At 52.6% G+C, this 27,437-nt stretch overlaps 1 protein-coding gene across 1 annotated transcript; it reads left to right on the top strand.

Moving 5' to 3' along the window:
* Nucleotides 1-5,105: 5,105 nt before the first annotated feature.
* GPI (glucose-6-phosphate isomerase) lies at nucleotides 5,106-27,437 on the top strand. The gene is made up of 18 exons (XM_037021587.2): nucleotides 5,106-5,323; nucleotides 6,308-6,398; nucleotides 6,754-6,822; nucleotides 8,265-8,384; nucleotides 12,613-12,696; nucleotides 12,835-12,981; nucleotides 13,757-13,828; nucleotides 14,296-14,340; nucleotides 15,170-15,223; nucleotides 23,254-23,314; nucleotides 23,727-23,770; nucleotides 23,895-24,047; nucleotides 25,020-25,149; nucleotides 25,313-25,389; nucleotides 26,439-26,567; nucleotides 26,722-26,797; nucleotides 26,883-26,949; nucleotides 27,059-27,437. The coding sequence occupies exons 1-18, from the start codon at nucleotides 5,202-5,204 to the stop codon at nucleotides 27,192-27,194; spliced, it is 1,677 nt and encodes a 558-aa protein (XP_036877482.1). The 5' UTR covers nucleotides 5,106-5,201; the 3' UTR covers nucleotides 27,195-27,437.

Raw genomic sequence — 27,437 nt, 5'->3', positions numbered from 1 at the left:
TTTTGTATCTCTTTAAAATGAACTGAAGCAGACACCGTGTCAGAAGCTCTGGCTGGTTCATTACTTTGAAAAGCTGCATCAGAATTGGTTTTTAGGTTAGCCTGTCCTCTGAATCTGAGACCCCCGCAAGGGGAAAGACCGCTTGGGGGTATTAGGATGAGCTGGGGTGGGTGGGCAGGAATCAGGACAAGCTTACCACACCTCTCCCACTGGCTTCCCCTAAGGCCAGAGCTGGGGGAGGCCTCTGTGTGGGTGGAGCCAATGTTGTGGTGAAAGAGACCACCTGGAAAGATGCAGCCTTGCTCTTTGGGTTGTGGTCTGTCAGCACCCACATTCCACCAAGCATGGGTGCTCTGAGCTGCCCAGGTACCCTTTCCAAAAAGCAGACCCAGAGATGAGGTCTCCCTCTACTCCACCAGAGAACCAGTATGTGATAAAGAGACCCTACCTTGCAGGGGCAGAAAGGACTAGTCTCATAGATAACACCATCTGTGTTAAGCAGAATGAAAGATTGTACAATGGGAACCACAGAGGGAGGGTGGGTTACAGGGGAATTTCAGCTCATTTGCATTTACAACAAGACAGCACTTGATTGAAACTTTTGTTGTCATGAATTTAGGAAAACAAGAGTATGTGAGCATTAATATATAATCTAGCAATCTAAGTACCACTCAGGCTTTCTGCTGTGATGCCCAGAAGCTGAGCATCAGGACCAAGGTTCAGAGCCTTCTAAGTGTGCCTCCAGACAAGGTTGCTTAATAATAGCCGTCATGTTGCATGAGTTATGCTAAGGAATACAATGGGAGGTTATATTAAAATGCTAGGAAAAACATTTATTCAAGCATGTTCCTTTTTAACACAAGTATCCAATACTGTTCACTGACTTCTGATTTATAGCAGTGGTGGAGATAGGAATCCTATAACCCTGGCTATACATTCCAGATGGGTGACGTAGAAGCCTAACAAATGTTACACCCAAGCTGGTGACCCTGTTTTCCCACATAGGGTGTCCAGTTCTAGGCGTGCATCTGAAACACAGTGTGCCAACCGTGGTGCTCTAAGGAATGACCATCTGTGCATTGTGTGGCCACTTTGTGACCCACTTCCTGATTTGGAGACAGAGGAAATAAACCCTTGAAGCTAATAGCCATCTCCTCAAACTTCAAAAGCCATGTAAATGGACAGCAAGACTGGCTGCTTCCCAGCCAATGTGCCCAGGAGTCTGAGAAACCTCCACGGGCAGGCTTCTGGAAGTAACACAGCTGGCCTTATGATTCCAGGAGAATAGGCTGGCTGGGCCCAGGCCTCAGTGTTTCTCTGAAAGGACTGGGTATGGCTCGTATTGGTACTGAGTTTGGGATATGGGCTTTGGTGAGGAGGAATGAGCAGTTCATTAGGGTCCTGTTCATTTCAACATGTACTGTTGTCACCTAGGGGCAAGGCCCTTGCTAGTAGCCAGGACTGCAAAGAGGAATCAGTCTCTGCCCTTAAAATGAGATTCCATTTTTCCCATCACTAACTGTTACAGTACCAACTATTCACCCAGCTGCTCTGGCAGAAACCTAGAAGGCATTCTTGATTCCTCTTTCTCATTCAATTAATCAGCAAATTGTTAAGTCTATCTACAGGTACACTTGAATTCCAGTATGTTAGTACCTCTCCACTGCAATCAGCCTGGTCCTCACCTGGCTCCTGCCTCTCTCTCTCTGGCTTCAGGGTTTCCCTACCTGACGTGGCCTCTCCCAGTGCCCACCTTCGGCCTCCCCATCAGTTCTCTTGGTCCAGAGCCCTAACTCTCTACAGCACTTAGCATTCCCCTGAATCCTGCGTTTGCCTTTGTTCCTCCCACCAGAACGAACACCTCATAAGAGCAAGGAAGGAGTCTTGTTCCTGGCCACATAGCCAGGGTGCAGACCAGGGAGAAGCAACTAGAGACAGGCCAGACGAAAAGACATGTTACTGTGTAAATTATTACTAGGCAAATTATAACAGCAAAAACAAAACAAGGAAAAACCAAAATATTGGCTTTCAAAATAATACATGACCAGTTTGTACAGAACTGCAAGGAGGGACTGACATTAGGAGCCACGGGTAGGACTATGGAGCCCTTTAGTTACCTATGGATTTCCATTCTTGTGGAAGCCCATGCTTATATGCAGTGGGGAAATTTTTTTTAAACCACCTAGCAAGGGATTCACAGGGAAAATAGAGCATTTTGAAGAGAAAACACCTGGCCGCGCGAGCAAACGTCGCCACATAGAAGGGCTCCGGACCGCCTTGAGGACGCGGCGTTCCCATCACTACTCCTGGTGTGCGCACGCGCAGTCCACTCATAATGTCACATGCGCGCTCCCGTCTATCCCAAACGTGCGGGTAGCGATGTTTGCTAGTCCGGCTCTCAGCATCCTTGCTAGGGACCCGGCCCGGGGCATGCGCACACGAGCACACCGGACGTGCGCACCCACAGGCACAGGCGTGCATCCCTCCCACCCCGATTGCCTGCTCTGTCCGGGTCTTCTCGGCGCGAAGACACGTGCGCACCGACCCTCCGGAGAAGAGGGACAGGCGCCGGGAGCTCTGCGGAGTTCCAGAGAAGCGCGGTCCTTAGTCCTCGCCCGGTCACCGTGACTCAGCATCCCGGTGGGTGCGCCTCTCCGGAACAGCTCCCCACTTCCCATGGGCTCCTTCAATTCAGGCGCCAGAACGCCACCCCGCCTTGATAATTCCTCCTGCCCCACTTCCCCCGCCCCTATCAACGTGATCCCCTGATCTCCAGGTACCATCGGACCCCTGCCCAGCGGTCCCTAATTAAGGCCTGGTTTAATCTAAATACCAATGCTTCAATTTACCCATCTGTGAAACAGTCGTTGTTTGCAACTCTGCACGCTACAGGCTCAGTAAGTGCTAGTTTTGCAAATACTCAGCATCAGCCAACTGCTTTTACAAGAGCCCTCTAGTCTCTGAAATTAAACCCTTACTGGCGTGAGGACTATCCCTGGACTTTGTTAACTTGCCTCTTCAGTGAAGTCCACCCTCCAGCCCCCGGGGCCAGGCCATCTTGCTGAGGGCACGTGGAGGTGCCTGGGGCTGAAGGAGTCTCTTCAGTTTTCTGAGCCAGGTTTTCTTTTGGTTGTGGTTAGTCAGCCCCTAGTCTGAGCACATTTGACCCCTCCAAGCTTCACTGTCACCAGAATCCCCAGGATTCTGAACTCTGCTCTTCGGTGTGCAGACAGGACTTGGCACAACACATGGTAGTGATTTTGGTGATGGTGGTAGAAAACAGTAGGGTTTAACTCCTGTCAGGATATTAAGTTACCTTAATTTAATATATTCCCAAACTACAGATCCTACTCTGCTCCCCAAGATATGATCAGAGATGCACCTTCACCCTCTAGTACTGACCATGCTTCCACACGTGGCACCTTTCCTGGTGGGTTCTCTGTAACATCCTACGCAGATCCTCAGATCCAGTTCCAGGTGCACGAGCATCATTGCAGTGATTGGGTTGTCCTCTGCCTTTAGCCATGCTGCTGTCCTTTCAGTCTGAGATGCCATTCTTGACCATTTCCACTTGTAAAATATACCCTGTCAATCATAATATCACAGATATTTAATATCACAGATATTAAAACATATTAACTGATACTAAAACAAATGGGGAGAGCTAGAAAGTGGCAGCGGGACAGGTTTGTGATTAAGAACAGGGCTCAGCAATCAGGCAACCATGGGTTGATTCTCCACTGCAGCCCTTCCCTGTTTTCCTTCTCATCTTTAGGACCCCAAATAACTCTGGGCAGGGAGAGAAGAGCCATTTGCAGAAGCCAGACAGGGCAGAGATTGATGGAGCTGGGAGGTGGGCCCTAGGAAGACCTAGTTTGCAGCAGGACAGGGCACACTCCGTGTCTGGCCTTTCTGGGGGAGCCAGGCAATGGAGAATCTCTATTTGAGTGCCCAGTTCTTGGACCTCTTTTCCTCTCTGACTCTATTTACTCTCTTTCACCCAGACTCTCTCATCAGGCTCATTCATGACTTCAAATGCTGTCTGTTCACTGATGACTCCCAAGTTTTTCCTCCAGCTTGAACCCTCTCTTCTTGTACTTCAGACATGAATACCCACTCAACACCTCCACTTAGATGACTGATAGGTTTCATCATCTTCCCCCCAAAACTTACATCTCTCCAAAACGCAGTGGCAATTCCATTTTTCTAGAACTTGGGTAAAAAAAAACTGGATGTCATTCCTGACTGTTCTTTTTCTTTCTCTCAATTCTTCATTCAGTGTATCTAGACCACCATGTCCAGCTCCTACGACCCTGACTAAAGCCACTTTCATCCCTGGCCTGCATGGTTGCAGTCACCTCCTATCTGTTGCTCTTACTCCCATGCCTGCTGCATTGTCAGTCTGATCCTTTGTAAAACATGTCAGATGGCTTCCTATGTCTATTGGAATAAAAAACAAAGTTCTCATGCTGACTTATAAGGTCCATATGATCTTGTCGCCTTCCTTCCCTTTCTGTCTGCTCCCCTCATTCAGTCCACTCTGGCCACATTGCCTCCTGCTTCTCAAACATCTAAGCATGCACTCTGGGGAATTTTGCAGTTGTTCTTAACTTTGCCTGAACACTTTCCCCCAAGCTATCCAATTGGCTCTCATCCTCACCTTCTTCAGGCCTTTGCCCAAATGTCACTAATTAGTGTTTCCCCTTGACCATTCTATTTAAAATTGAAACCCCTATACCCAGCACTTTCCAGCCTTTCTTTTCTTAATAGAACTTATTTGTCGCTTATGTATCCACAAGACCTTGAACATGGGAAATGTTCTAAGGAGTTGTGTTGAATGAATGAATGAATGAATGAGTGACCGATGAAGCGGGCTGTGGCGTGGGGAGCTCTGCCTGTATCCACCACTCGCTCCCAGGTAGCGGTTGGCAGGGTAGCAGCGCAAGCTGGCCGCCCTGCTGCATGGAGAGACAAGCTGAGGCTCTAGAGCAGCGGCCGTGGGCAAGGTCGCCCCAAGGGCGCAGATGGCGGGTAGCCTGGAACAGCGGGGAAGGGCGGGGCTTGGCGGGGAGGGAATTGGCGCCTGCGCCTGCGCCTGCGCCAGAGGCCGCTGTGCGCTCTGGTCCTCCGCTTGCTGCTCGCCGCCTTCTCCGTCTTCTTCCTCCGCGCTCCTCCGATCCGTGCACGCAGCTGCTGTCGCCATGGCCGCGCTCACCCGGAATCCGCAGTTCCAGAAGCTACAGCAGTGGCACCGTGAGCACGGCTCTGACCTCAACTTGCGCCGCCTTTTCGAAGGGGACAAGGAACGCTTCAACCACTTCAGGTGCGCGCGTCGGACCACAGGCAGGGAGCGGACGTGCGGAGCAGTAGCGGGGCCGCAGCGCACCGGGTCAGGGGTAGCAGGGCCAGGACGCCCCGCGTGGCCCCCGGATCGGTGCCCAGGCCGCTCTTCGCCCTTGATGCCTCCTTGAAGCAGGTTCCCGGGGGCACAGGGGTCGCTGGAGGTCTTGGCACCCGGGCTTCTTAGTCATGAGAAGTGGGCCCCTCCACAGGGACATCTCTCTCCCCTCCTGTTAGCCACCCCTCCCCAGCCCCCGCCATTTGAGAAGGGACTCCTCACGCAGTTATGAGGAGGGGCCCTTACTGACGCAGCAGGCGGGGAAGGGCTGCCCCCTCCACTCGCTCCTGGCCCGAATGGGCTCGGGACCGTCTGCGGGGTGCGATCTGGGTGGGGCAAGCCCGGAGGATCTGCGGAAAGCCGCGGTGTGAGGGTGGAGATGAGCGGCATGATTCTTGCCCAAAACACTAGGTCCAGAGGTCTGTGAACGACTGGGAAATGGAAAAGAGAAATCTTGGGGGTGGGAATGGAGTCCAGTGTGCCCTGGTCCCTGGGAGAGGTGTTGGGGAGAAGAGGTCTGTACCCCCAGAAGTCCCTGATGGCCAACCCTGTCATATGGCTTCTTCCCTGAGTAAGCTGAGTCACAGAGTGGACGCCTAAGGGGGAAGGGTCACTCCCTGGGCTAGGCAGGGGCAGTGCCCGACCTCCATCCCCTGCACAGCTGTAGCAGAGGCTTCTTACCCCGGGTCTGCATCCGTGTTCTCTGAGGATGGCCCCTTCGTCTGCGGCGGCGGCTGCACGTCAGCCAGGTGGGCTGGCAGGTGACAGGTGCCACCACTGTGCTGGGCAGCTGAAGCCAGTCCTGGGTGTGGCACACACGGTGGTTGTTTTTTCTGGAAGTAGCTCTGGTCAGGGAGCAGGCTGGGGAGACTTGGGGTGTGGTCATTGGTTTCTGCCATCTTTCTGCAGCTTGACCCTCAACACCAGCCACGGGCATATTCTTGTGGATTACTCCAAGAACCTTGTGACCGAGGGTGTGATGCAGATGCTGGTAGACCTGGTAATGTTCTGCTGGGGGGACTTGACTTTTGACGCACAGTGTGGCTGGCAAGCTGGACTCTTGGGAGCCCCCAGGTCCTTGAGCATCTTTACTTCCTTCTCTCAGTGGACCTCAGGGACTGCTTTTGTGCAGGTGCAGGGCTCTGGGCTCCTGCCCCTGGCTCAGGTCCTGAGCAGCATCCAGGGGACCCAGTGTCTGATATCTGAGCAGACCCTTCCTAGACAGTGAGGGTGGGCTCCAGGCTGCAGCCATCTGTCAGCCCCACTGGGGGCCTTCACTAAGCTTTTAGTTTGGGGGCTCAGACTCTTGGTCGCCAACATGGAGGGGACCAGGCCTCAACATCTTCTCTTCCCAGGCCAAGTCTAGGGGTGTAGAGGCTGCCCGGGAGCGCATGTTCAATGGCGAGAAGATCAACTTCACCGAGGTGAGCAGGCATGTGGACAGCAGATTCTGCATATCCTCCAGGGCCTCTTCCTTCCCTTTGGGGTTCATCTGACTGTTAGGAGGATTGCTCTGTGTCTTCACCCCTTCTCTTAGGCAATGCTTTGCTTAACGAGGGACCTGAAGGCCTATTTCCTAGAATGGGTTTCAGGGCCCTTGACATACATGTATGTCTTCGCTGAGACTGGCAGTTTGGATCTGGGGCGTGTGGAGTGGCTCCTGGTATCTGCCCAGGGGAACACATCTCAAGCCTAAAGGGAGAGGGCATGCTCAAAGGACTTAACTCTCATTGATCCTTGCTGCAAGTGTTATTAGTGAAAAGAGGAACCTAATGTTGAAAGATCAGTCTCCTCAAGGGTAGGAATCAATAAATGGTGGTAAGGCCTTGGGGGCTCTGTTTCTGAATTGCTGCAGAAGCCTGGAGCACTCAGCCTTGTCCTTGGTTACTGTCCAAGGTTTTTATACCTGTTCCTACTTCATTATTATCCCCTTTTTGCACATGAGGAACCAAGGCTCAGAGGGCAAGTCACTTATCTAAGAAGTCATATCTGTAAGGGACAAAGCCAGGATTCAGATTCACGCACTGCTGTCTCTCACTGCTGGGTGAGGCTCAGGGAGGCTACAATCAAGAAGGGCTTCCTGGAGGGGTGCATTTGCCTACAGAATGAGGGACAGGAGTGAGGTTGGGCAGGGTGGCGTGCATCCCTCCACCTTAGTCAACCTCTCCCTGGGTTGGAATTTGAAGACCTTCCCTTTCCTGCCCACCTGGGGTTTTTAGACCTAGTTCCCTCAAGGATTCCCCTGCTGGCTTCACCTTGATGGACTGTCGATCTCACCTGACAAGGCCAGCCAGCCACCTGGCACCTGTCACAGAGCTGGAGTCCAATTTGGTTTCCGGCAGTTGGTGTGATGGGGCCACTTGGTGTGGGAAGCTTGAGTTGCCTGCTTTACTTCACATTCAGGAGGCTGGGGGCATTTTTCAAAAGGTGCTGACAAACATCATGTACACTCATTGGGAAGGTGAGACTAGGCTTAGTGAGCCCTGGTCCTCCACAGCCATTTGTTGCTTGTCTCTGACCTGTGTTGACACCGCTCTCTGCCTTCACTCACTCTGTTCCTCTTGCCTTGGCTTTTCATGCCCTGGACACCTATGGGCCCTTGGGACCCATCCTTGGCTAATTCCAGGCTCCCTGCCCTGATGACTGTAGCACATAGGAAGTGGCACATGCCTTTTCCCCGTCCCGGGTGAGGGGCAGCCCTACTTCCACAAGCACATAGTGGGTTCTCAGTATGAGACCCTGGTACGATCAGAGACCTCATGGCCTGCAATGTCCAGAGGACAGAGGGCCGAGCTGACTCTTGGGGCCACAGTGCACTGTGCCCAGCTCGGGGAGTGGCTGGTCTTCAGTTCTGACTCATCCCCAGGATCGAGCGGTGCTGCATGTGGCCCTGAGGAACCGGTCGAACACACCTGTTCTGGTGGATGGCAAAGATGTGATGCCAGAGGTCAACAGGGTCCTGGAGAAGATGAAGTCTTTCTGCCAGGTAAGCAGCTGCTGCACTGGCCTCCTGTGTGCACGTGTTTGGGAACCTCGGCCCCTGATGGTGGCCCTTCCACTCTCCTTGGCGGGAGAAGACTTAGGCTGTCACTGCAGCCTGAGGTGGGGGCGGTCTCTGTGCTCACTGGCCCTGGGGCCTCTGAAGGCAGGAGCCCCCGATGTGTCCTGAGGGAACCCACCACCGGTGGCAGTGGAGCAGCCTCCTTCCTGAACTATATAGACACCTGGCAGTGAGGTCCTGGAGGGATGGGATGGTTGGGGAGAAACTTGCTTTTTCTAACCTCTTTAGTCATGTGCCCTTATTGCTTAGTTTAGAACTAGATAAAATAAATGGATATAAAACTTCCCTGATCACACCGCAGCCAGCTCTCCAGAGGCAGCCTTTATGTTTCCTGGGAAACCTTCCAGTAGCTTCCCGTGCACATCCTAGTGTATATATACCTCTGTGGTCTCCTTTTTGAGACACATACACATGAGTTCATTGTTATCTACTCACCTGCAGCTTATTTGTATTTATAAATATGTAAGTCGTTCCCATGTCAGCATCAATGCACAGAACTGTGTCTTCATTTCCTGTGTGAGAGGCATCAGGGTTGCCTCAGAGACCAACTAGAGATTTCCCCACAGCAACCACTGTAGCTTCAGTGTCCATCCCGTGGCTGATTCTTGCAAGGGTTGATGGATATCCTCAAGCCTGGGGTACAGGAGTGACGCCTGTGTGGGTGTGTGCACATGTGTATATATGGGTTGTGTGTGTTCTGGGAGTGATAATCTGGGTTCTGGTCAGCTTGTCCCTGAGAGCAGTGGCTCCCACGTGTGGCTGGTCTGTCTGTTGCTTTGGCTAAGAGCCACTTTCAGACCTGAAACAATAGGAGGGCATCCATCCTAGAGACCTGGGAGCCACGTGAGTGTGACTTCCTGGGGTGAGGAAGGCTTGGGATCCTGTTGGGACTGGATTCCAGAGTGTCTCCTAACAGTGGTTGGTACTTGTGATGGCTTTGGGTGTAGGGAAGAGTATTTCCAGCCATCTGCTGTGAAGGGGTAGAGCTGACGTGCTGGGCAAGCCTGCTACTCCATCAGCCTTTTTGTACTCAGCCATGCCTTGTGGAGAGGTGCTGGCCATCTGCGGAGCTGTTTCCAGGAAAGCGCTCCCTTATGGCTGGCCGCCAGAGTACCTGCCTCAGATTGACGGGGTATATTTATAGTTCAAAAAAGCTGCTGAATGGCAGCAGTTCCATGGGAGGAATACTCTATTCCTATGTTCTCAAAACTTTGCCAAGGCTGGGTGAGGAAGTTCGCCATGATCTGGATTTTAGTCGCAAAAACTGAAAGCAACCTGAGCTTGTTTACCAGGGACTGATCAGTAGTACCAGTGTATTTTCACACACTGTAGGTCAGGGCACCACTGGGAACCTGGGAGCTGTGGTTGCATTGACCTGCCGTACTGTTCAGGTTATATACAATGAATTTGGAAAAAGTTAAGAGAACTGGCATGTGTCATAAAATCCTATCTGGTCAAATAAAGGGTATGTGTAGTTATATTAAAAATACACAGATTTTTCTCTTTGGGATGCTTTATTATAACAAAAATTTGATGGTGGAATCGAGAATTTAGAAGCCAAAGCAACTTACTTTCTGTATTGATGGTAAATTTTCCATAGCAGCTCATTACTTCATTATTTAAAGAAAAAGTAGTTGCTCGGTCTTCTTGGTTTGGGGGGAGACGTGTATACTAGTTTTCCTAAGGTGCTGTCAAGATGTTTTCAGGAAGCTTTTGTTCCTCACCTTAAAGACCTTTCCACAGGCCATTAGTGTCCTCATGACAAGGCAGCTGATTTCCCCCGAGTGAGTGATGCAAGAGTGAGCAGAGCAGAGTGCCTCACAGTCTTCCCACCTTGAGCCAGCTCAGAAGACACACTTTGATTTCTGTAATGCCCTCTCGGTTGTACAGGTCAGCTCTGATCAATGGGGGAGGGGTCTGCACAAGCATATGGAGGTCAGGAGGCAAGGGTTACTGGGAAACCATCTTGGAAGGTGGCTACTGTAGTCTGCCTTCTCGATCCCAGGGATTCATCATGTTCCGTCCATAGGCAAAACACCGCACTTACATTCTCCTAAGTTTATATCCCATTACAGTATCAGCTGGAAGCCAAGAACCTCATTTGAATTAGGTGCAGGTATAGTATTACCTGCATTTGCTTTAATGCAACTTAATTACAGTTCTTTTTGACCTGAAGACATGTGATGTAAAAGAGACGAGTTATTCACCCCTCACACACCCAACACAGTGGTTAGACAGCATAGGGTAACTGATAAAGGACAATTCCTTTTCAAATGGTGGGGGAAATGGGAGACACACAAGAGTCATTGGTCCAAAGCAGTTTTGAAATCCAGCAGGACACATGTTGGCAGTTGCTTGGTTAGGATTCACGACTTAGGAGTCATTCCTCAAAATGTGGCTTTGCCCTTTGTCATGATTTTTACATGAAAGGTAGTCTGTGTTTGCAACTGCATAGTTTTATCAGCCTACTTAAAGCCTGCAGAAATGTGGCCTTTCCTCTAAAGGCCTCTTCTTTTTTGTACTATTTCTCTTGGTTAAAGCTTGTAAAGTTTCTGATAATTAGTTATCTTAAGAACTTTATGGGTCTCCTGTGAAGCTTACTGGAGGAAAGGTTCACTCCTTAGAAAAAAATCATACCCACAAATTTCTTCAAGATGAGCCTTTTTCTACCATTGCTTCTGAGACCATAGAGACAATACCATTAAGCTTCTTAGAAGCCTTATCTTTGACCAAAAGTTAACACCTTTGCTCTTTCTGAGGTCTTAACAGGTTTTGCAACTATACCTACTGCTTCATCTTTACACTTTGCTCTTACTATAATGCCCTGGGTTTAACCTCTGCCAAGGAGCCATCTTTTAATTTTAGCATCAGTTGTTGCCTGGAGAGGCCGAGGATTTTCAAACCCAACAATTCCTGGCTTCTTTTTGCTTAAAAATTCCTCCGTTAGCTTATTTCTCCCTTCTTACATTTCATTGTAAGCACCAAGAAGCGACACAGTTCCTTTAACACATCCTGGAAATCTCTGTACCTAGATCGTGCGGATAGTAGGGCCATCTTCCACTTTCCCCATTAATGAGGCAATGGTGGCAGTCAACTTTCTGTTGCTATATAACAAAGATTCTCTTTCCTCCAGTTTCCAATAATGTTTTTCCTCCCTTTAAATCCACTTCAGCAGCCCCCTCAAGGACTATCAAACATCTACTAACAGTCTTTTCCAATGTGTTCTAGGATTTCACTAACTTCTCAAGGTCTTTTTAGCTTTTGCCCATGTTTTTAGGTGTTTATTATGGCAATATCCTACTTCCAGTACCAAAATTTGCAGTAGTTATTTGTTTTATATGCCAAATTACATCAAAACTTCACTTAGAACAACAGTAAGCATGTATTGTCTCGCACAGTTTCTGTGGATCAGGCATGCAGGAGTTGGTCTTAGTTTGGGGATCTTTTGAGGTTGTGGACAACGTGCTGGTCAGGTCTGAAGGTTTGGCGGGTGCTGGAGGACCCTCTGCCAAGGTGGCTCCTCCTCGTGGGTGGTTAACTGGCACTGGGTGTTGGAGGAAAACCTCAGTGCCTTGCCACATTGGCTTCTTCGGGCCACTGTTTCAGTGTCCCCATGTCTGGATAGATGGATTCCTGCAAAGTGAGTGATGTAAAAGAACAAGATGCTGCAAGGTTTTTTTCATGACTCAGACTTTATCTGAAGTCATGCCTCCTCCTGTTTGCAGTATCCTGGTGGGTGCACGGGTCAGCCCTGTTCAGCACGGGTGGACTGTACAGCACCAGGAGGCCAGATTCCGGTCCATGCGGAGGTTGGCTGCATGTCTGATATCCTGTCCCTGGCACATGCCAGTCACAGTCCTTGGCCTTTCACATCTCTTGGTCTCTGATGTATTAGGTTTTGCTGAGAGCTCACCCTTGTTTTGCAAATTCTGACAATGTTACTGAGAGGTGGGCATGTCACCCACTTTGCTAATGATAAAATAGGGTCGAGTGGGGCTAAATGTGGCAGATCACTATGGTCTCAGTAGGCCTCTGTGAGGGCCTGGATGTTGTGACTGAGGCATAGGGATGTAGAGGTAACGATGCTTTTGAGCAGCAGTTTATACATGGGTGTTTGGGCTGATCACATGCACATGTCTCTGCTCTGAGCCAGCGTGTCCGAAGCGGTGACTGGAAGGGGTACTCAGGCAAGACCATCACAGACGTCATCAACATTGGCATCGGCGGCTCTGACTTGGTGAGGAGAGCACTGCCTTGGGGAGTGGGGAGGAGTTCCACCCAAGCCTCAGTGTCCCCAGTGGTGGAAACTGGCTGTCCTCACCCTCACCTCCCTGGGCCCTGGAATCATGTTTTCTGATGCCGTGTATCCCCACAGGGACCCCTCATGGTGACCGAAGCCCTTAAGCCATACTCAACAGGAGGTCCCCGAGTGTGGTTTGTCTCCAACATTGATGGGACCCACATTGCCAAAACTCTGGCTGCCCTGAACCCCGAATCGTCCTTATTCATCATTGCCTCTAAGGTATGGGTCCCCAGCCCTGTGGGTGTTGGGGTGGGACTGGGGGTGAGGTGGGTGGGGCTTCGCCAGTACCCTGGCCATTGGACCCTCCTTACTGCACTGTGCTTTGCGGGTTGGGCAGCAGCACTGCCCCCAGACTGTTCTTGTCTGGTACAAACACAGTTTACCTGATGAACACCTGAGCTGTGCAGCTCGAACCTCTGTCTTAAGGCCACACCCACTCACTTTGCTGGATCTGTACCCGGCCTGGGACTCTTCTCGTCTTAGAACCCCGTTCCTAATGTCTGCTCCTTTCTGACCCCAGAGCCATGCCCATGTAATACAAGGATTTTGTTTGTTGTCATTTATGCCTTACTTACTCACATCAATGCACATACTAAGAATTCCATCTCAATTCTGAATAATATCCTACTCTGGGCTGTAGGGAGCCCCAGGTGTGGCTGCAGCCCCTCTTCTGGAAGATGCTCTGGCCTATGACCTGTGACTGGAGTGGGGCACCCAGGTGGGGGTTGGGACCCTTATTAAGGTTCCCCTTCCTCTGGCTGGGAGGTTCTAGAATCAGGATGACTGCTTGCTCCTTCCAGGCCCCTGCCCCAAACACAGCCACTCATGGTGGCACTGTGGGCATGTGGGTGGAGCTTGTGTGGAGTAACTGTCACTGATCTGCGTGCGCTGCTCCTTGGGACAACTGGCTACCCAGGTGGCCTCTGCTGCTGAGCCCTGGCTCGAGGCCATGATGACTGAGCTAGGGACTAACTGCTGTACTCTCTGCCTGTAGACCTTTACCACCCAGGAGACCATCACAAATGCAGAGACAGCAAAGGAGTGGTTTCTCCTGTCGGCCAAGGATGTAAGTGCTGGGGTGGGTGGTGGGCAGGGCAAGGGCTGGGAAGACCATGGTGGGCCCATCAGCCTGAGAGGCCCAGCTTAGCCCGCTAGCCCTGTTTCTCCTGAAACAGGAGGCAGCCTGAAATATGAGCTGAAAATACTTGGCTTTGCCAGCTCCAGACACACCAAGGATGGCAGAAGCTGCTCTAACTGGCTGAGGGCCCTTGCTGTAGGGCCCTGCAGGATCCTCTCTGCCTGCTGGCCACACCACTTTACAGGGGAGGGACCCCAGGCCTATGTGCCTGAAGAATGGGCTGACCAGCCTCTGACCTCTCTGTCCTCCCAACCTCTCCAGCGGCCCCAGAACTAAGGACTGGGAGCAGTCAGTCCCACCCAGGGCCTTGGTTTCGCCAGAGATGAGGGGCGCTAGCCTTGGGTGGCCCCTGCCCCTGGGATGGTTTTGGTGTAACTTGGCTCTCTCTCTTCTAGTCTTCTGCAGTTGCGAAGCACTTTGTTGCCTTGTCTACAAACACAGTGAGTACCCGTGTGGGTCCCAGACTACCTCCCTGGGAGGGTCAAGGTCATGGCCTATCAGAACACTCGAGCCCAGTTATGGGGCTCAGGGCTCTTGGCTTGGCTGACGGGTGGAAGGGTTGCCTATGAGAGGTGTGAGCTGCAACCTATCCTGGCCTTCACTACACTCTCCCTCGAATCTCTGCAGCCTGAAGAGGGGCACGCAGTCAGTGGGGATCATATTACCCCGTCCATCACCCAGTCCTGACTGAAACCCAGAGCGCTGCACACCCATGACCTCCCTTGGCCTCTCCCTGAATGGGACTGCTTCTGAGGGATGGGGACGCAGTCCAGTCTCACGCAAGGATGTTAAGCCCCAGTGAAGGACGTGACATTTTGCTCAGTGATTCCATGAGTCAGTGATGCTGGGATTAGAACTGGGAAGGTGTCTGGCTTGTTTGGCTCCTGGCCTGGGAAGTCACTCCCGCCCATGCTCACATTCCAGCCCTGGGCTCAGTTTCCCAGAGGTCCTGGGGGGTCAGTCTCTGATACCCCAAACAGGCCCAGCAGGTAGTTCATGCAGAGCAGCCTGTGGGCCAGGCCCTCGTGCTGGGTGTGCAGACCCCTCAACAGGAGGGCTTCGCAAGTGCCAGCCCACTGGTGTGCTGAATGTGAACTGGCCTGGTGTCTGGTTGGGGTGGACAGCTCTGGTCTTCCCCATCTGGGGCTCTGCAGAAGCTGGCAGGTGTTCCTGCAGCTCTGATGGTAATGACTCCTCGCACCCTGGAGCTTCTGTTCTTTTCCAGCTAACATGGGCTTCCTTTCTTCTTTCTCCCTTTGTCCTTTTTAGGCCAAAGTGAAGGAGTTTGGCATTGACCCACAAAACATGTTTGAGTTCTGGGATGTAAGTAAAGGCACTTCCTTCCGCTGGGTGAATTTTGTGTCCTTTGCCAACTCATGACCGTTGCACCACAGATGAGAGATCTGGGTGGTCAGGTCAGCGTTCATTGAGCACCTGCTGCATGCCTGGCTTTGGGAAAGGCTGAGCGGCCCTCAGAGAGGTTTGTGGGCATTAGCAGTCAGTCAGGACGAGGGCTCCACTTTGCTGAGGGCGGGCTGAACTGCAATGCCAGGGTGACACCCCCAGAGTTCACAGCAGCTCCCACTGGGGGGTAACCAGAGCCCCCCTGCCCCCGTCACTAAGCTGGGGTTTTGAGTTATTCTCAGAGCTGACCTTCCTCTGAACTGCGGCCGCTGTCTGTAAAGGCCAAGGGGCGGGGTGAGGCAGGAGGTGTGACTGCAGGCCTGAAAAGGAGAGCTGGAGGGCAGCAGAGAAGAGGCGCCAGGCCTGGGTGGGGCCTTGCCAGGCAGCTTGTAAAGCAAACCTTGCTGGCATGGCAGAGCTGCAAGCCACTCTGGCAACAGATGTCACATGGACTCATCTCTGCTAGAGCCACAGCTGGTGCCCAGCACTGAGTAGGAGCTTTCCTTGCCGCTGGCCTCTGAGTGCAGCATGGTGTGCGAAGGGCTCTGGCTTTGGAATGCAGGGAAGGCTTAGGGTGCAGGGTACAGTCTTGGGTGTTGTGAATATACAGGGCATAGCTCTAACACATGACTGTGGCAGGGGCACCAAAGAGGGCACTGTCTTGGCGTTCCCATGGGGGCTGCTTCCAGGCCCTTAGACTGGAAGCTCTTCCTTGGTGGAAGATACCCACAGATGTAACCTCCAGAAGTCTTGGAGTCTGGGACAGAATTAAGCCCTAATGCCTAAGGGATCTCTTGTGTGTAATGAGGTAACTTCTTTCTAGAATGGGACTAGTTATGTACCATCCTTGGAAGAATTGAGAAGTCACTCAAATCATTTTTTGCGTCCTGTGGCTCAGATGAGGAACCCCGGTTGAGAGAGCTTCTAACAAATGTTGCATGCCTGATAAAGGAGGCAGGTACCTCCCACCTCCTCCCTGGGACCTGGAGCCTGAGCAGGTGGCCGTCAGGGACATGTGGCTGCTCCTGCTTGCCAGGGAGCCCCACAGAGCAGAGCTGGGCCCCAGTGTGGGCTCTCATTGCCTGCAACAGCCAAGCGTGCAGAGATGAGTTGGACTGTGGTTTAGGGAGAGGCTTGGGTCTCCTGGGTAAGGCCTGGAATGATAGTTGTGCACCTGAACATGGGGGTACGACTGGTGGTGGGCACAGTTGAGGCCTCCTGGGCCAGGCCCAACATACTGTGTACCACAGTGGCTTGAGGAGAGACCTGCCTGGTCACTAAAAGTATATATTGCTGAATCGAGAAGTGACATCTGAGGAGCCAGGGACAGGGGCAGATGAGATTTCTGGAGCTAGGGTGTCAGGTGAGATACAGGGGTCAGAACAGATGTAGGGATACTGCGCTGGCTCCGAGGTAAGATCAGAAGAGTCCAGTCTGACAGAGGTAGGTACATGCGGTGAGGCCTGGTCAGCTGGGGTCAGTCTTGGGGCAGCCTCCCGCGCTGGGATTGGCAGAGGTATGGTGGGAACTGAGGTGTTTCAGAGTCAGGCTCAGCCGGAGTCGGCACACAGTTGAGAGTAATTGGGCTGGTGAGGTCTGAAGAGGGACCAGGACAGGTACAGGAGAGTTCTGGGGAGCCAAGACAAGTAGAGGTGCAGATGAGGTCTCTGAATTCTCGACGGGGCACAGTATTTAAATATGATTCTGTTACCTGAGGTCTGAGGATCCAGTCACGTACAGGTACTTAACCTGGGTCTGGGAGTTGAGGTTTAGATCTGGAGCATGGAGCAGCTGTAGGCACTGGAGAGTGAGCCTCAGGAAGTGGGTGGCTGAGCATTGACGAGGCATTAGACTCAGGGTTAGGCAGGCCCGGGTACTTCCCCTGAGCCATCCCGACCAGGTGTGATGGTCGGAGCTCAGGGTGTTGCCGAGGTCTCCCAGGATCCATAACCAGCCCAAGGCGTGGTCTGTGACATTGTGCAGTGGCTGAGGTGGGGTTTGAGGAGCCCAGGGGTCAGGCAGGTTATAAAAGCTGAAGACTGGGTAGTGAGGTCTGGGCAGGTGAAGAACAGACAGGTGGGCTAAGGAGCTCCATGGGTAAGGTGTGGTCCGGGGCTCCTGGTAGACGAGATGGCCAAGGCCCAGGCCGCTCAGACACTTGCTCCAGTGGGCTCTCGCCAGGCTTCCCGCGGGCTGAGGTAAGCAGCCAGGAGTGTGTCAGGTCCGAGGGGAGTGTCTGTAGTGGCGTCTGCCGAGGGTGCTCTGTGGAGCCACGTCTGTCTGAAGTCTCAGGAGCTGGAATGAGACAAGGTGGGTGTAGTAAGTTTCTTAGGGAGGCCTGAGCAGCCAAGATCAGGCACATGTAGGTTGAGTTAGATTGGTCAGGTAGGAACACTGGAGCCGAAGATCGGCAGAGGCAGAGTCGGATCTAACAGGTGAGGGCTGGAAGCCCTTGACCAGGTCCAGGTCAGAACTCTGTCCTCAGCTGGGGTCTGAGCAGTTCTGGTGACACGGAGGGTGATGGTCATGGAGACACCGTAAGTACCCTGGGGAAAGATTGAAAAGCTGGAGTTCGGCAAAGGGATGGACATCTGTATCCACCTGGAAGGTTTATGAATTCTGGCCCCAGCTCAGGTATGTAGGGCAGGTCTCTCAGGTGGGGCTGGAGGGGTTGAGGTAAGATACAGTTTTGTACTTTGGAGTCTCAAACAGGTAAGGTCTGAGCTGCTGAGGTCAGGCCCTGGTTTGTATTCTGAATCTGAAGAGCTGGGGTCAGGCACAGGTGGGTAGAGCTCAGTTTTTCAGGTAACATCTATGCAATCAGGGCAAGCAGAGGTAGGCTGACCTGGAAAGCCACAGTTAGGTCATGCGGCTCTGGTCGCGGTTCAGCTCAGGCCCCGGTGGGTAGGGCAGATCTGTCAAGTAAAGCCTGAGGAGCCAGCATTAGGCTCATCTGGAAAGAACTGGGTCTCTTACATGATCTCTGAAGATACGAAGTAAAGGCAGGTGGAGAGAATTAGCTCTCTCAGGTGAGATTTGAGGAGCCAGGGTTGGGTACAAGTGACTAGATATAGATCTGTCAGGTAAGGTCAAGATAGGAAGGTAGAACCGCATCTCCACCTATCTTTTAGAGAGATCTGTGGGACTGAGGAGTGGCCAGGCACAGGTATGTGGAATTCGTTTCTCAGGTAAAGTCTATGGAATCTAGCACAGGTTGAATGTAGGCAGGTCACGTTGGCTTTTTCAGATGTTGGATTCAGGCAAAGGTACAGACTTACAGACAGGTGGTAGAGCAGGGTTTGTTGGGTAAGATCTATGGAGCCAGATCTGGGCAGGTTCATAATAGCAGGCCCAGTGAAATGTAAGTCACAGTCAAGCCCAGGTGAGAACTGAATGTCTTAGATGAGATGTGAGCATCTGAGATGAGGTTCAGGTAGGCAGAGCTAGCCCAGGTACAGTTCAGGAGCTAGGAATAAATCCAGGTAGGTAGAACTGGCCTGCAGGTGTGGTCTGAGGAGCCAAGGTCAAGCACAGGTGGGTAATACTAGCTCACCATGTGAGATCTGAGAAACAAAGTCACACCTAGGTAGGCACAGCTGGTCTACCAGTATGGTTGGAGGAGCCAGGATTGGAAACAGGCAAAGCTGGCCTGCCAAGTATAGTTTAAGAAGCCAAGGTCAAGCATAGGTAGGTAGAACTGGCTGAATAGGTGAGTTGGGAAGAGCCTCAGGTAGGCAGAGCTGGCCTGCCAAGAGTGGTTGGAGGAACTGGCATCAAGCGTAGGTAGGCAGAGTTGGCCTGCCAGGTGTGATCACAGTTAGGCAGAACTGGCCTACCAGGTGAGGTTGAAAGAGCTATGGTCAGAGACAGGCAGAGATGGCCTGTCTGATATGCTCTGAGGACCCAGACTCAAGCACAGGTGGGCAGAGCTGGCCCACCAGGTAAGGTCTGAGGAGCCAGGATCAAGCACAGGTAGGCGGAACTGGCCTGTCAGGTGAGGTTAATAATCAGGATCAAGAACACATAGGCAGAGCTGAGACGTGACAAGTCAAGGTCAGGTACAGACAGGTATGTAGACCTGGTTTATCCCTGCGTGGTCTGGAGCCTGTCTCTGACAGGTGTGTATGTAACCCTGTAGTCTGAGGTATTGCAGTAGAACACATACAAGCAGAGCTGTCCTCCCAGGGGAGGACAAGGTGAGTGGAGCTGGCCCACCAGGTGAGGTCTGAGGCGCCAAGGTCAAGCACAGGTAGGTGGAATGCCCACCAGGTGAGGTCTGAGGAGCCAGGGTCAAGTACAGGTAGGTAGAGCTGGCTCACCAGGTGCAGTTGGAAGAGTCATGGTCAGAGACAGGTAGGCAGAGCTGGGCTGTCAGGTGAGATTTCAGGAGCCAGGGTCAAGCACATGTAGGCAAAGCTGCCCCACCAGGTATGGTTTAAGGACCCAATGTCAGGCCACAGGTAGGTGTAGTCTGAGGAGTCAAGGTCAAGCACAGGTAGGCAGAGCTGGCCCATCAGCTGCAGTATAAGGAGCCAGAGCATGTACGAGTCTGCCAAGCTGGCCCATCAGGAGCCTTAGGACCTAGGGAGACACAGGCAGGTAGTGCTGGCCCACCAGCTGTGGTGTAAGGAGCCAGGGGCAGGTAAGTAGGCAGATCTGGCCTGCCTGGCGTGGTCTGAGGAGCCAGGGTCAGAGGCAGGTAGGCAAAGCCTGTCTGCCAAGTGTACTGATCTCGAGGAAGCCTAAGGAGTTAGGGTTGAGTATAGGCAGATCATGTTGGCTTTTTCAGACGTTGGACTCAGGCAAAGGTATGGACCCCTGGGTCTTCGTGGAGAGGCCTGAAGTGGATTGAGCAGCCTCCCAAGTCAGGCTCACAACACTGGGTTTTTCCTTAGGTAGGAAGAACACAGTGGGGCTCATAGGAGGTCCGTGGACCCTAAATTAGACACAAGTAGGTAGATGTGGCTCTCTCAGCAAGGACTTTGGAGCCAGAGGTCTGTAAACCGGGGTGTTGCAAGTAAAGTCCTTGGAGCATGGTTCTGGCATAGGTGTGTTGACCCAGGTCTTAAGAGTTTATCCCTAGGGAACATGGGTCAGTCACAGGTAGGTAGAACCACATGTTCAGGTGGGGTCTGGAGCACAGATGTGCAGGGAGGGTCACACTGCCTGAAGTGTGAGGCTTCTCAGTCCCAGGCTAAGCAGGGGTTGTTAGCGTTGGGTTGTGTGCAAAGTATGAAAAGCTGCATCAGACACGAGATACAAGTGGGGCCTGAGAGCCAAGGTCAGGCCCATGTAGATAAAGCTGGGTCACTTGGGAAGGTGTGCAGAGACTGAGTTGGGCTTGGAGAGGTGAGCCTGGGTCTGTCACTTGAGACGTGAGGAGTCAAGGTCAGGCACAAACCAGTGTGTAGACCTGGTCTATCCCTGCGTGGTCTGGAGACTCGCTGACAGGTGTGTACGTAACCCTGCAGTCTGAGGTATTGCAGTAGAACACATACAAGCAGAGCTGTCCTCCCAGGGGAGGCCCTTGTACCTGTGCCTGGAGCAAGCATTATTGGTGAGTCTAGATCCAGGGTCACATGGCAGTGGTACATAAATGTAATCTTTATGTTCTTGCCACTTGGCTTCAGGTATAAATTGGCATTCCTGGCCTTAGGTGAAATTAGTAGGCAAGATCTAGCCCAGAAATATATTTGGTGTGGCTGGAGAGGCCTGAGAAGGTGAGTCAGACACAGGTGGGATCTTTGGTAGTAGGATCAGGCACAGTTAGGTGGGTAACGGGCTGTCATCAAGGGAAAGCCAGAGGCAGCCTAGGCATGTGGATGTGGGTCTGCCTGGGGAGAGCTCAAGAACCGTTAGGATCAGGTAGAATGGGTAGTAAGCCCTGAGGCAACCACCTGGTCTCAGCACCCTGGTCAGGTGTGATGAGCGGAGCTCAGGCTATTACAGAGGTCTGAGGATCTGCAACCAGTCTAAGGTGGTGGACTGGGGTTGGTGGCACAGGATCTGAGTTATCCAGGTCAGGAAAAAGGTAAGATTATACCTGGTTAGATAAAATGAAGTCAAGGCCCTGGGCAGGTGAGATATAGAATGTCTAACTGACTGAGGAGCTGCATCTGTAAGGTGTGATCTTAGAAGCCCATGGCGGGTACAGGTGAGGCCTAGAGACCTGTCTGCAAGTTAGGGTCTCAGAGGCTCAAGTCAGACACAGGCATTGCTGGACTCTCCCGGAAGTGAGACCTGACGACCTGGCCTCAGTCCAGGGCAGCAGCTTAGAATCCATCAGTCTGAGGGCTGACCGGCTGTTTAGTCCAGTTTCTAGAATTGAGTCAGGTGATACCTGAGAGCCTAGGTCAGGCATGTGTGGCCCTGTGTGACTGTATCTGTCAGGTAAGTTTCCCCAAAATCTGTAGTCAAATTCTGTTCCCCTGAGCTATACCCCCAAGGTTCCCCCAAATCTGGGCCCTTTCCAGGTGAAGAGACTGAGCCAGAAACCTCCAGGCTAAGCTTGAGTCTCATTCTTCCAGTTGATCCTGTTTGATTGAAGCTCCCGAGTCAGTCCTTGGTTCTCCCCCACCCAGGGTAGCAATATTTTCTGGGTGACCACTAGGACTCCGATGTTGTCTCCTGCTTCCCTTCTCACCTCACCTGCATCCTTCTTGGTTCTCCAGTCATACCTCTCAGCTTCTGCCCTCCAGTCCTCACTCCTTCCTCCATCTTCTGCATAGTGTTGTGCCTCCTCCTGCTTCCAGTAGAGAATTAAGCCCTAATGCCCCAAGACATCAATTAGACGTAAAGGATCAGCATCTCTCCTCTATACTCAGAAGGGTACTGCCCTTGGGAGAACTGAGAGGTCACTGAATTGGGTCATTCTTTGTGGGGTGTAATTCTCTCACAGTTGAAAAAGGCTGCTCTTGCCACAGGACCTTTGTATATGCTATTCTGGCTGCTGGAATGCCTCTCCCTCAGTGTTTCCCTGGTAATGCCTGCTCATTCTTCAGATCCAGGCTCTAGCACACCTCACATTCCTTTTATAATCAGTTTCAGTACTGTATTTCCTTTCTCCCAAGCACTTTGTCTCATTTTCACATTTATTGGCCTGATGATTTCATCTACGTCTCTCTCCTCCAGGGACTATTTCTGTTGCCTGTGCTAGGAATGTGGTAGGTGCTCTGTAAATAGTTGTTAGGAAGATAGAAATGGAGCTCTGAGGATTCTGATGATACAAAGTGGAGTCTGCAAGTGTGACATGAGAAGGCACAGTGTGGGTGGTAAGCCTAGGTGTGTCTTGGGCCTGAGGCTGAGAAGATAGGTCAAGACCACATATAAGCCACTGGGCCTGTCAGTGTCCCAGGAGGCAGAGCTAACCATGCATATGGGGCACTGGGTCTGCCCATGTCAGAAGGGGCAGGGCCATACCCAGGTATGAGGCATTGTGTCATTTAGTATCTGAGGTGGGTATGCTGGGGTACAGCTCCAAGGTGCTGGATCTGTCCAAGGAGGTGGGCTAGTCACAGGTAGGAGGCATTAGGTCTGGCAGAGTCAGAGGAGATCAGGCCTGCCAGAGGTATGAGGTGGTGGGCCTGTCGGTGTCTGAGGAGGCCGGGCCTGGCACAGGTGTGAGGTTCTGGGCCTGTTGGTGTCCCAGGAGGCCAGGCCTGGCACAGGTATGAGGCACTGGCCCTGTCATTGAGGAGGCCGGGCCAGCCATGGTAAGTTTTTCAGTTGTCTTGTGGCTCTGATTAGTCCCATGTGTAATCTACCCTGTTGGTCAACCCAGAGTTGCCAGAGCGTGGCCTGCTGTCTTGCCTTCCAGAGATGTGTTGGGGGCAGGCCCTTAGAGCTGCACCTGTGGAAGAACATTTTTCTCAGGGGGCAAGTTTTGTGGCAGGAGGGAGGGGGGCGGGGTATCCCAATCCTTCTTCAACACCGGTTCCTGTCTCTCCTAGTGGGTAGGAGGACGCTACTCGCTTTGGTCAGCCATCGGACTCTCCATTGCCCTGCATGTGGGTGAGTGTGTGTGTTTCAGTCTTGGAAGACAGTGTTGCAGCCTAAGGTTGGGTGGGGATCTTGTACCTCTGAACACCTTCCTGTCCTCACTGGCCACTGGCCTCTGCTCTTGGCTCGAACATTTATTTGAGGTCAGGAAGGGAGGCCCATGTTGTTGTGGGGGGTTTGTAGATTGGTCTCTCTCGCTCCTCACCACTGCTGTCCTGTTCATTTCCCAGGCAAGGTGAAGTTAGAGCCACCTTTGCACTCAGGGCTGACTCTGGTTCCAGAGGCTTTCTGCAGGCCCAAGTATTTCCAGGTCCTGTTTCTTCTGGCAACATCCAGCACTTCTCTGGTTCCAGAAGATGCTGTATGCACTGCCAGGAGGGCACAGGGCATGAGCATTTCTGTTGACGCTGCTTTCGTGTTGCAGGATTTGACAACTTTGAACAGCTGCTCTCAGGGGCTCACTGGATGGTAAGTGCTGAGGCTTGCATTCTTTGCCAGGCGCTGGCCAGAGGCACGTGGTTGGTCTAGCTGTCTGCCTCTCTCCCTCCCACTGCTCTGCTGGGTGGTTGCTCAGCTCCTGTTCTCATTTCAGGACCAGCACTTCCGCACGACACCCCTAGAGAAGAATGCCCCTGTCCTGCTGGCTCTGTTGGGTATCTGGTACATCAACTGCTTTGGCTGTGAGACGCAGGCCATGCTGCCCTATGACCAGTACCTGCACCGCTTTGCCGCCTACTTCCAGCAGGTATAGCTGCCAGGCCAGGCCCTGGGGCCAGCAGGGCCTGTTGAGGGTAGGAGGCTCATGAGCCCTGGTGCCCAGGTTCTTGCTACTCCTGGGGCTTTAACCTCATCACCCTTGGGCATGGCCAGGGCCCACCTCTGCACCCATCTCATGGTGAATCTTTGTAATCAGGCTCTGTTTGATCTGAGCATCAGCTGAATTTGACTGCCAAGGGAGGGGCATGCCTGATTATCATGGTGGCATCAGGCCCTGGGCTGGCTCAGGGCACGTGTCTCAGCTGGGTCATTTTTTCCTTGGGCATCATTCTGTGTGTCTGCAGCAGGGTGGGGCCCCAGGCCTGGATCCCCATAGTTTGAGCTGCTTTGTCCCTCCGAAAGGCACGTTCACCCCCTATCTGTGGTGTCTCTTAGGACCACTCACAGCCCTCTGCCCCACCTGCAATCTCCAGAGGCCTAGTAGCCCCTCTCCTCTTCCTGGATGCAGGTAGCCCTTCCACCTCTGTGCCTGGTTTGTTTAGCACAAACCCAGGCTCTGCCCTGCAACCCCCGGGCAGGCACAGCAGACTTTGACCAGCACCTGGGGGTGAACCTTTGACTAAAGTAGGGGCCGAGGCTCCCAAGCCCTGGCATCTAGTTGAGGTGACAACCCTTGAAAGGATGTACACTCTGGGCTCCAGCCAGCCTCTCACTTAAGACATCAGTTGAAGATTTTGGGATCAATTTCTGCTCCTAGGACGTCTTCCCTGGGCCTCCTTACCTTCCTGCTATTGGTCATGGTCCTTCTTGCCAAGCGGTCTGAGCCAGAGTTTGTGAGCCTGTGTCCTCACAGCTGAGGGAGGGAAGATAAAAGGATCAGGGCTGTAGACACCTCACAGGGCCAGGCCAGGTACGCCTGGTGCATCCCAGGCAGGATTTTGGCACAGTCTGTGAAGGAGCAAGACTTGTAGGTAGAGGGCTGTTTCTGCCCCTGTTCCAGGGTGACATGGAGTCCAATGGGAAGTACATCACCAAGTCCGGCACTCGGGTAGACCACCAGACGGGCCCCATTGTGTGGGGGGAGCCAGGGACCAATGGCCAGCATGCCTTCTACCAGCTCATCCACCAAGGTAGGGCCCATGTGGCCTGGGCAGGGTGTGGCTGGCGATGGGGAGGGCCCTCCAGCAGAGACTGGAGAAGTCACGGAGGTGAGGTCTGTGCTCTCCTGCAGGCCCTGTGGGTGGCTCTCATAGGCTGGGGTAGGTGCCCGGGTGACTGTGGTGCCCTTCACAGGCACCAAGATGATACCCTGTGACTTCCTCATCCCGGTCCAGACCCAGCACCCGATAAGGAATGGTTTGCATCACAAGGTAAGCACCCATCCTGCCCCTCCTTAGACTTCCTCAGGCTCACATCACACACCGACCTCCACGGACCTGGTGGATTGGTTGGCAGTTACACTACTTTTCTACTCCTGCCATAAAAAGTCACCACAAACTTAGTGGCTTAAAACAACTCCCATTTATTATCTCGATTTTTGTGGGCCTGAAGTCCAGCAGGCTCTGCTGGGTCTCTGTTCCCGTTAGGACCAGGGTCCAGTTGCCTTGATGATGGCTGGGGTCATTCTCAACCTCCGGAAGCCACCTTGGCTTGTGGTCCCCTCCATCTCAGAACCAGCAGCGGTGGGTTGAGTCCCTCTCAAACTTCAGTCCTGTCCTGTTTCTTCTGTTGCATCTTCGACTCACTGGCCTTCTGTTCTTCCTCTTCTACCTTTAACTGATCATGTTGGGCCCACCTGGGTAATCTCCCTATCTTAAGTCCATAACCTTAATTGCATTGGTAAAATCCCTCTGCCATGTAATATGGCATACACAGGAGGTACAGCAGGGGCAAAGATCATGGGGCAAGGTCCTGCCTGCCACAGCAGCAAATGGGAAAGCCATCTGATTTCTAACCTGAGTCCTTGAAGAGGATTGATGGCACCGTATCTTGAGTATACAGAGCATGGGTTACTGTGGGCAAAAGCCTCGGAGTCAGACGCCTGGCTTTGCATTCTGATTCTTCCGGTTCATTATTCTGCAACTGTGCACTGTTCTGGGGAAACTGACCTTAACTTGAAAAGAGATGATGCCTCTCCCCTCAGGGTCCTTAAAAGATAGATTCCACTCAAGTTCTTAGCAGGGACCTTGGCATGTCGTGTGTACTCCTTAAAGAGTAGTTGCCCTTGTTACCTACTCTCTGGTGTCACTGGATGTGTCCTGCTGAGCCCTTTGCTCCAACCGAGCTCTAGAGGTGGGGGCCAGCAGCCTAACCCAGGCTGGGAATAACCCCGACTGGGACTGGGAAGTGCCGAGCTGTCTTGTCTCTCTGCCTGAAGCTCAGACAGTGCTTCCAAGCAGCACTGGATGTCTCTTGACAGATCCTCCTGGCCAACTTCTTGGCCCAGACTGAGGCCCTGATGAGGGGGAAGTCAACAGAGGAGGCCCGAAAGGAGCTCCAGGTCGGAGGAAAGAGTCCAGAGGACGTTGAGAAGCTGTTGCCACACAAGGTCAGCACTTCTCAAAAGTGGGCTTCAGGTGGCATCCTGGAGTAGGAATAAACAGGGATAAACAGGCAGGGGCTCCATGGGGCAGGGTGCACCTCCCTTCTGAGGATTTGGAGATCACAACTAATGGGGGGACATTGCTGGGTGTTTTCTGAAGGTCTTTGAAGGAAATCGCCCAACCAACTCTATTGTGTTCACCAAACTCACACCATTCATTCTTGGAACCTTGATTGGTGAGTGAGCGGGGAAGGTCTCGGCCCGGGGTAGGTTGGACTAGGCTGGTAGAGCCTTAACATGAACTGTCTGCCACCTCTGTAGCCATGTATGAGCACAAGATCTTCGTCCAGGGCATCATCTGGGACATCAACAGCTTTGACCAGTGGGGGTGAGTTGCTGTCTCGCAGGGAAGGTGGGGAACACCTCTCGATTGGCTGCTGGATTTCACTAGCAATGCTGGAACCTTCCTCATACCATTCTTTCTCCTCTTCTGGCAGAGTGGAGCTGGGAAAGCAGCTGGCTAAGAAAATTGAGCCTGAGCTTGATGGCAGCAGCCCAGTGACCTCTCACGATGCTTCCACCAATGGGTTGATCAACTTCATCAAACAGGAGCGTGAGGACAGAAGCAAATAAACTCATACCAGGCTGTAGTTCCCTATTGTGACTGGTCCTTGTCTGCGCTCCCCAGAGTCTGCGCTGCACGGTACCCTCTGGTAGTGAGCTTGGACCACAGCCCTTGGGGGAAGCTGGTCTGGAATTGCCACTCTTGCCCCTTCACTTCCTCACACCCAGTGACGTGCTTCTGTGCAGCGGAGTTCCCTGACCCATGCTCACATTATTCGTGGACCAGCAGAAAATAAAGACGCCACAAAGGAG

Source organism: Manis javanica, chromosome 17 (genome assembly GCF_040802235.1).
Source record: "Manis javanica isolate MJ-LG chromosome 17, MJ_LKY, whole genome shotgun sequence".
Classification (NCBI taxonomy): domain Eukaryota; kingdom Metazoa; phylum Chordata; class Mammalia; order Pholidota; family Manidae; genus Manis; species Manis javanica.
Note: the sequence above shows the minus strand (reverse complement) of the source record. Positions and strands in the feature narration are given on the sequence as shown.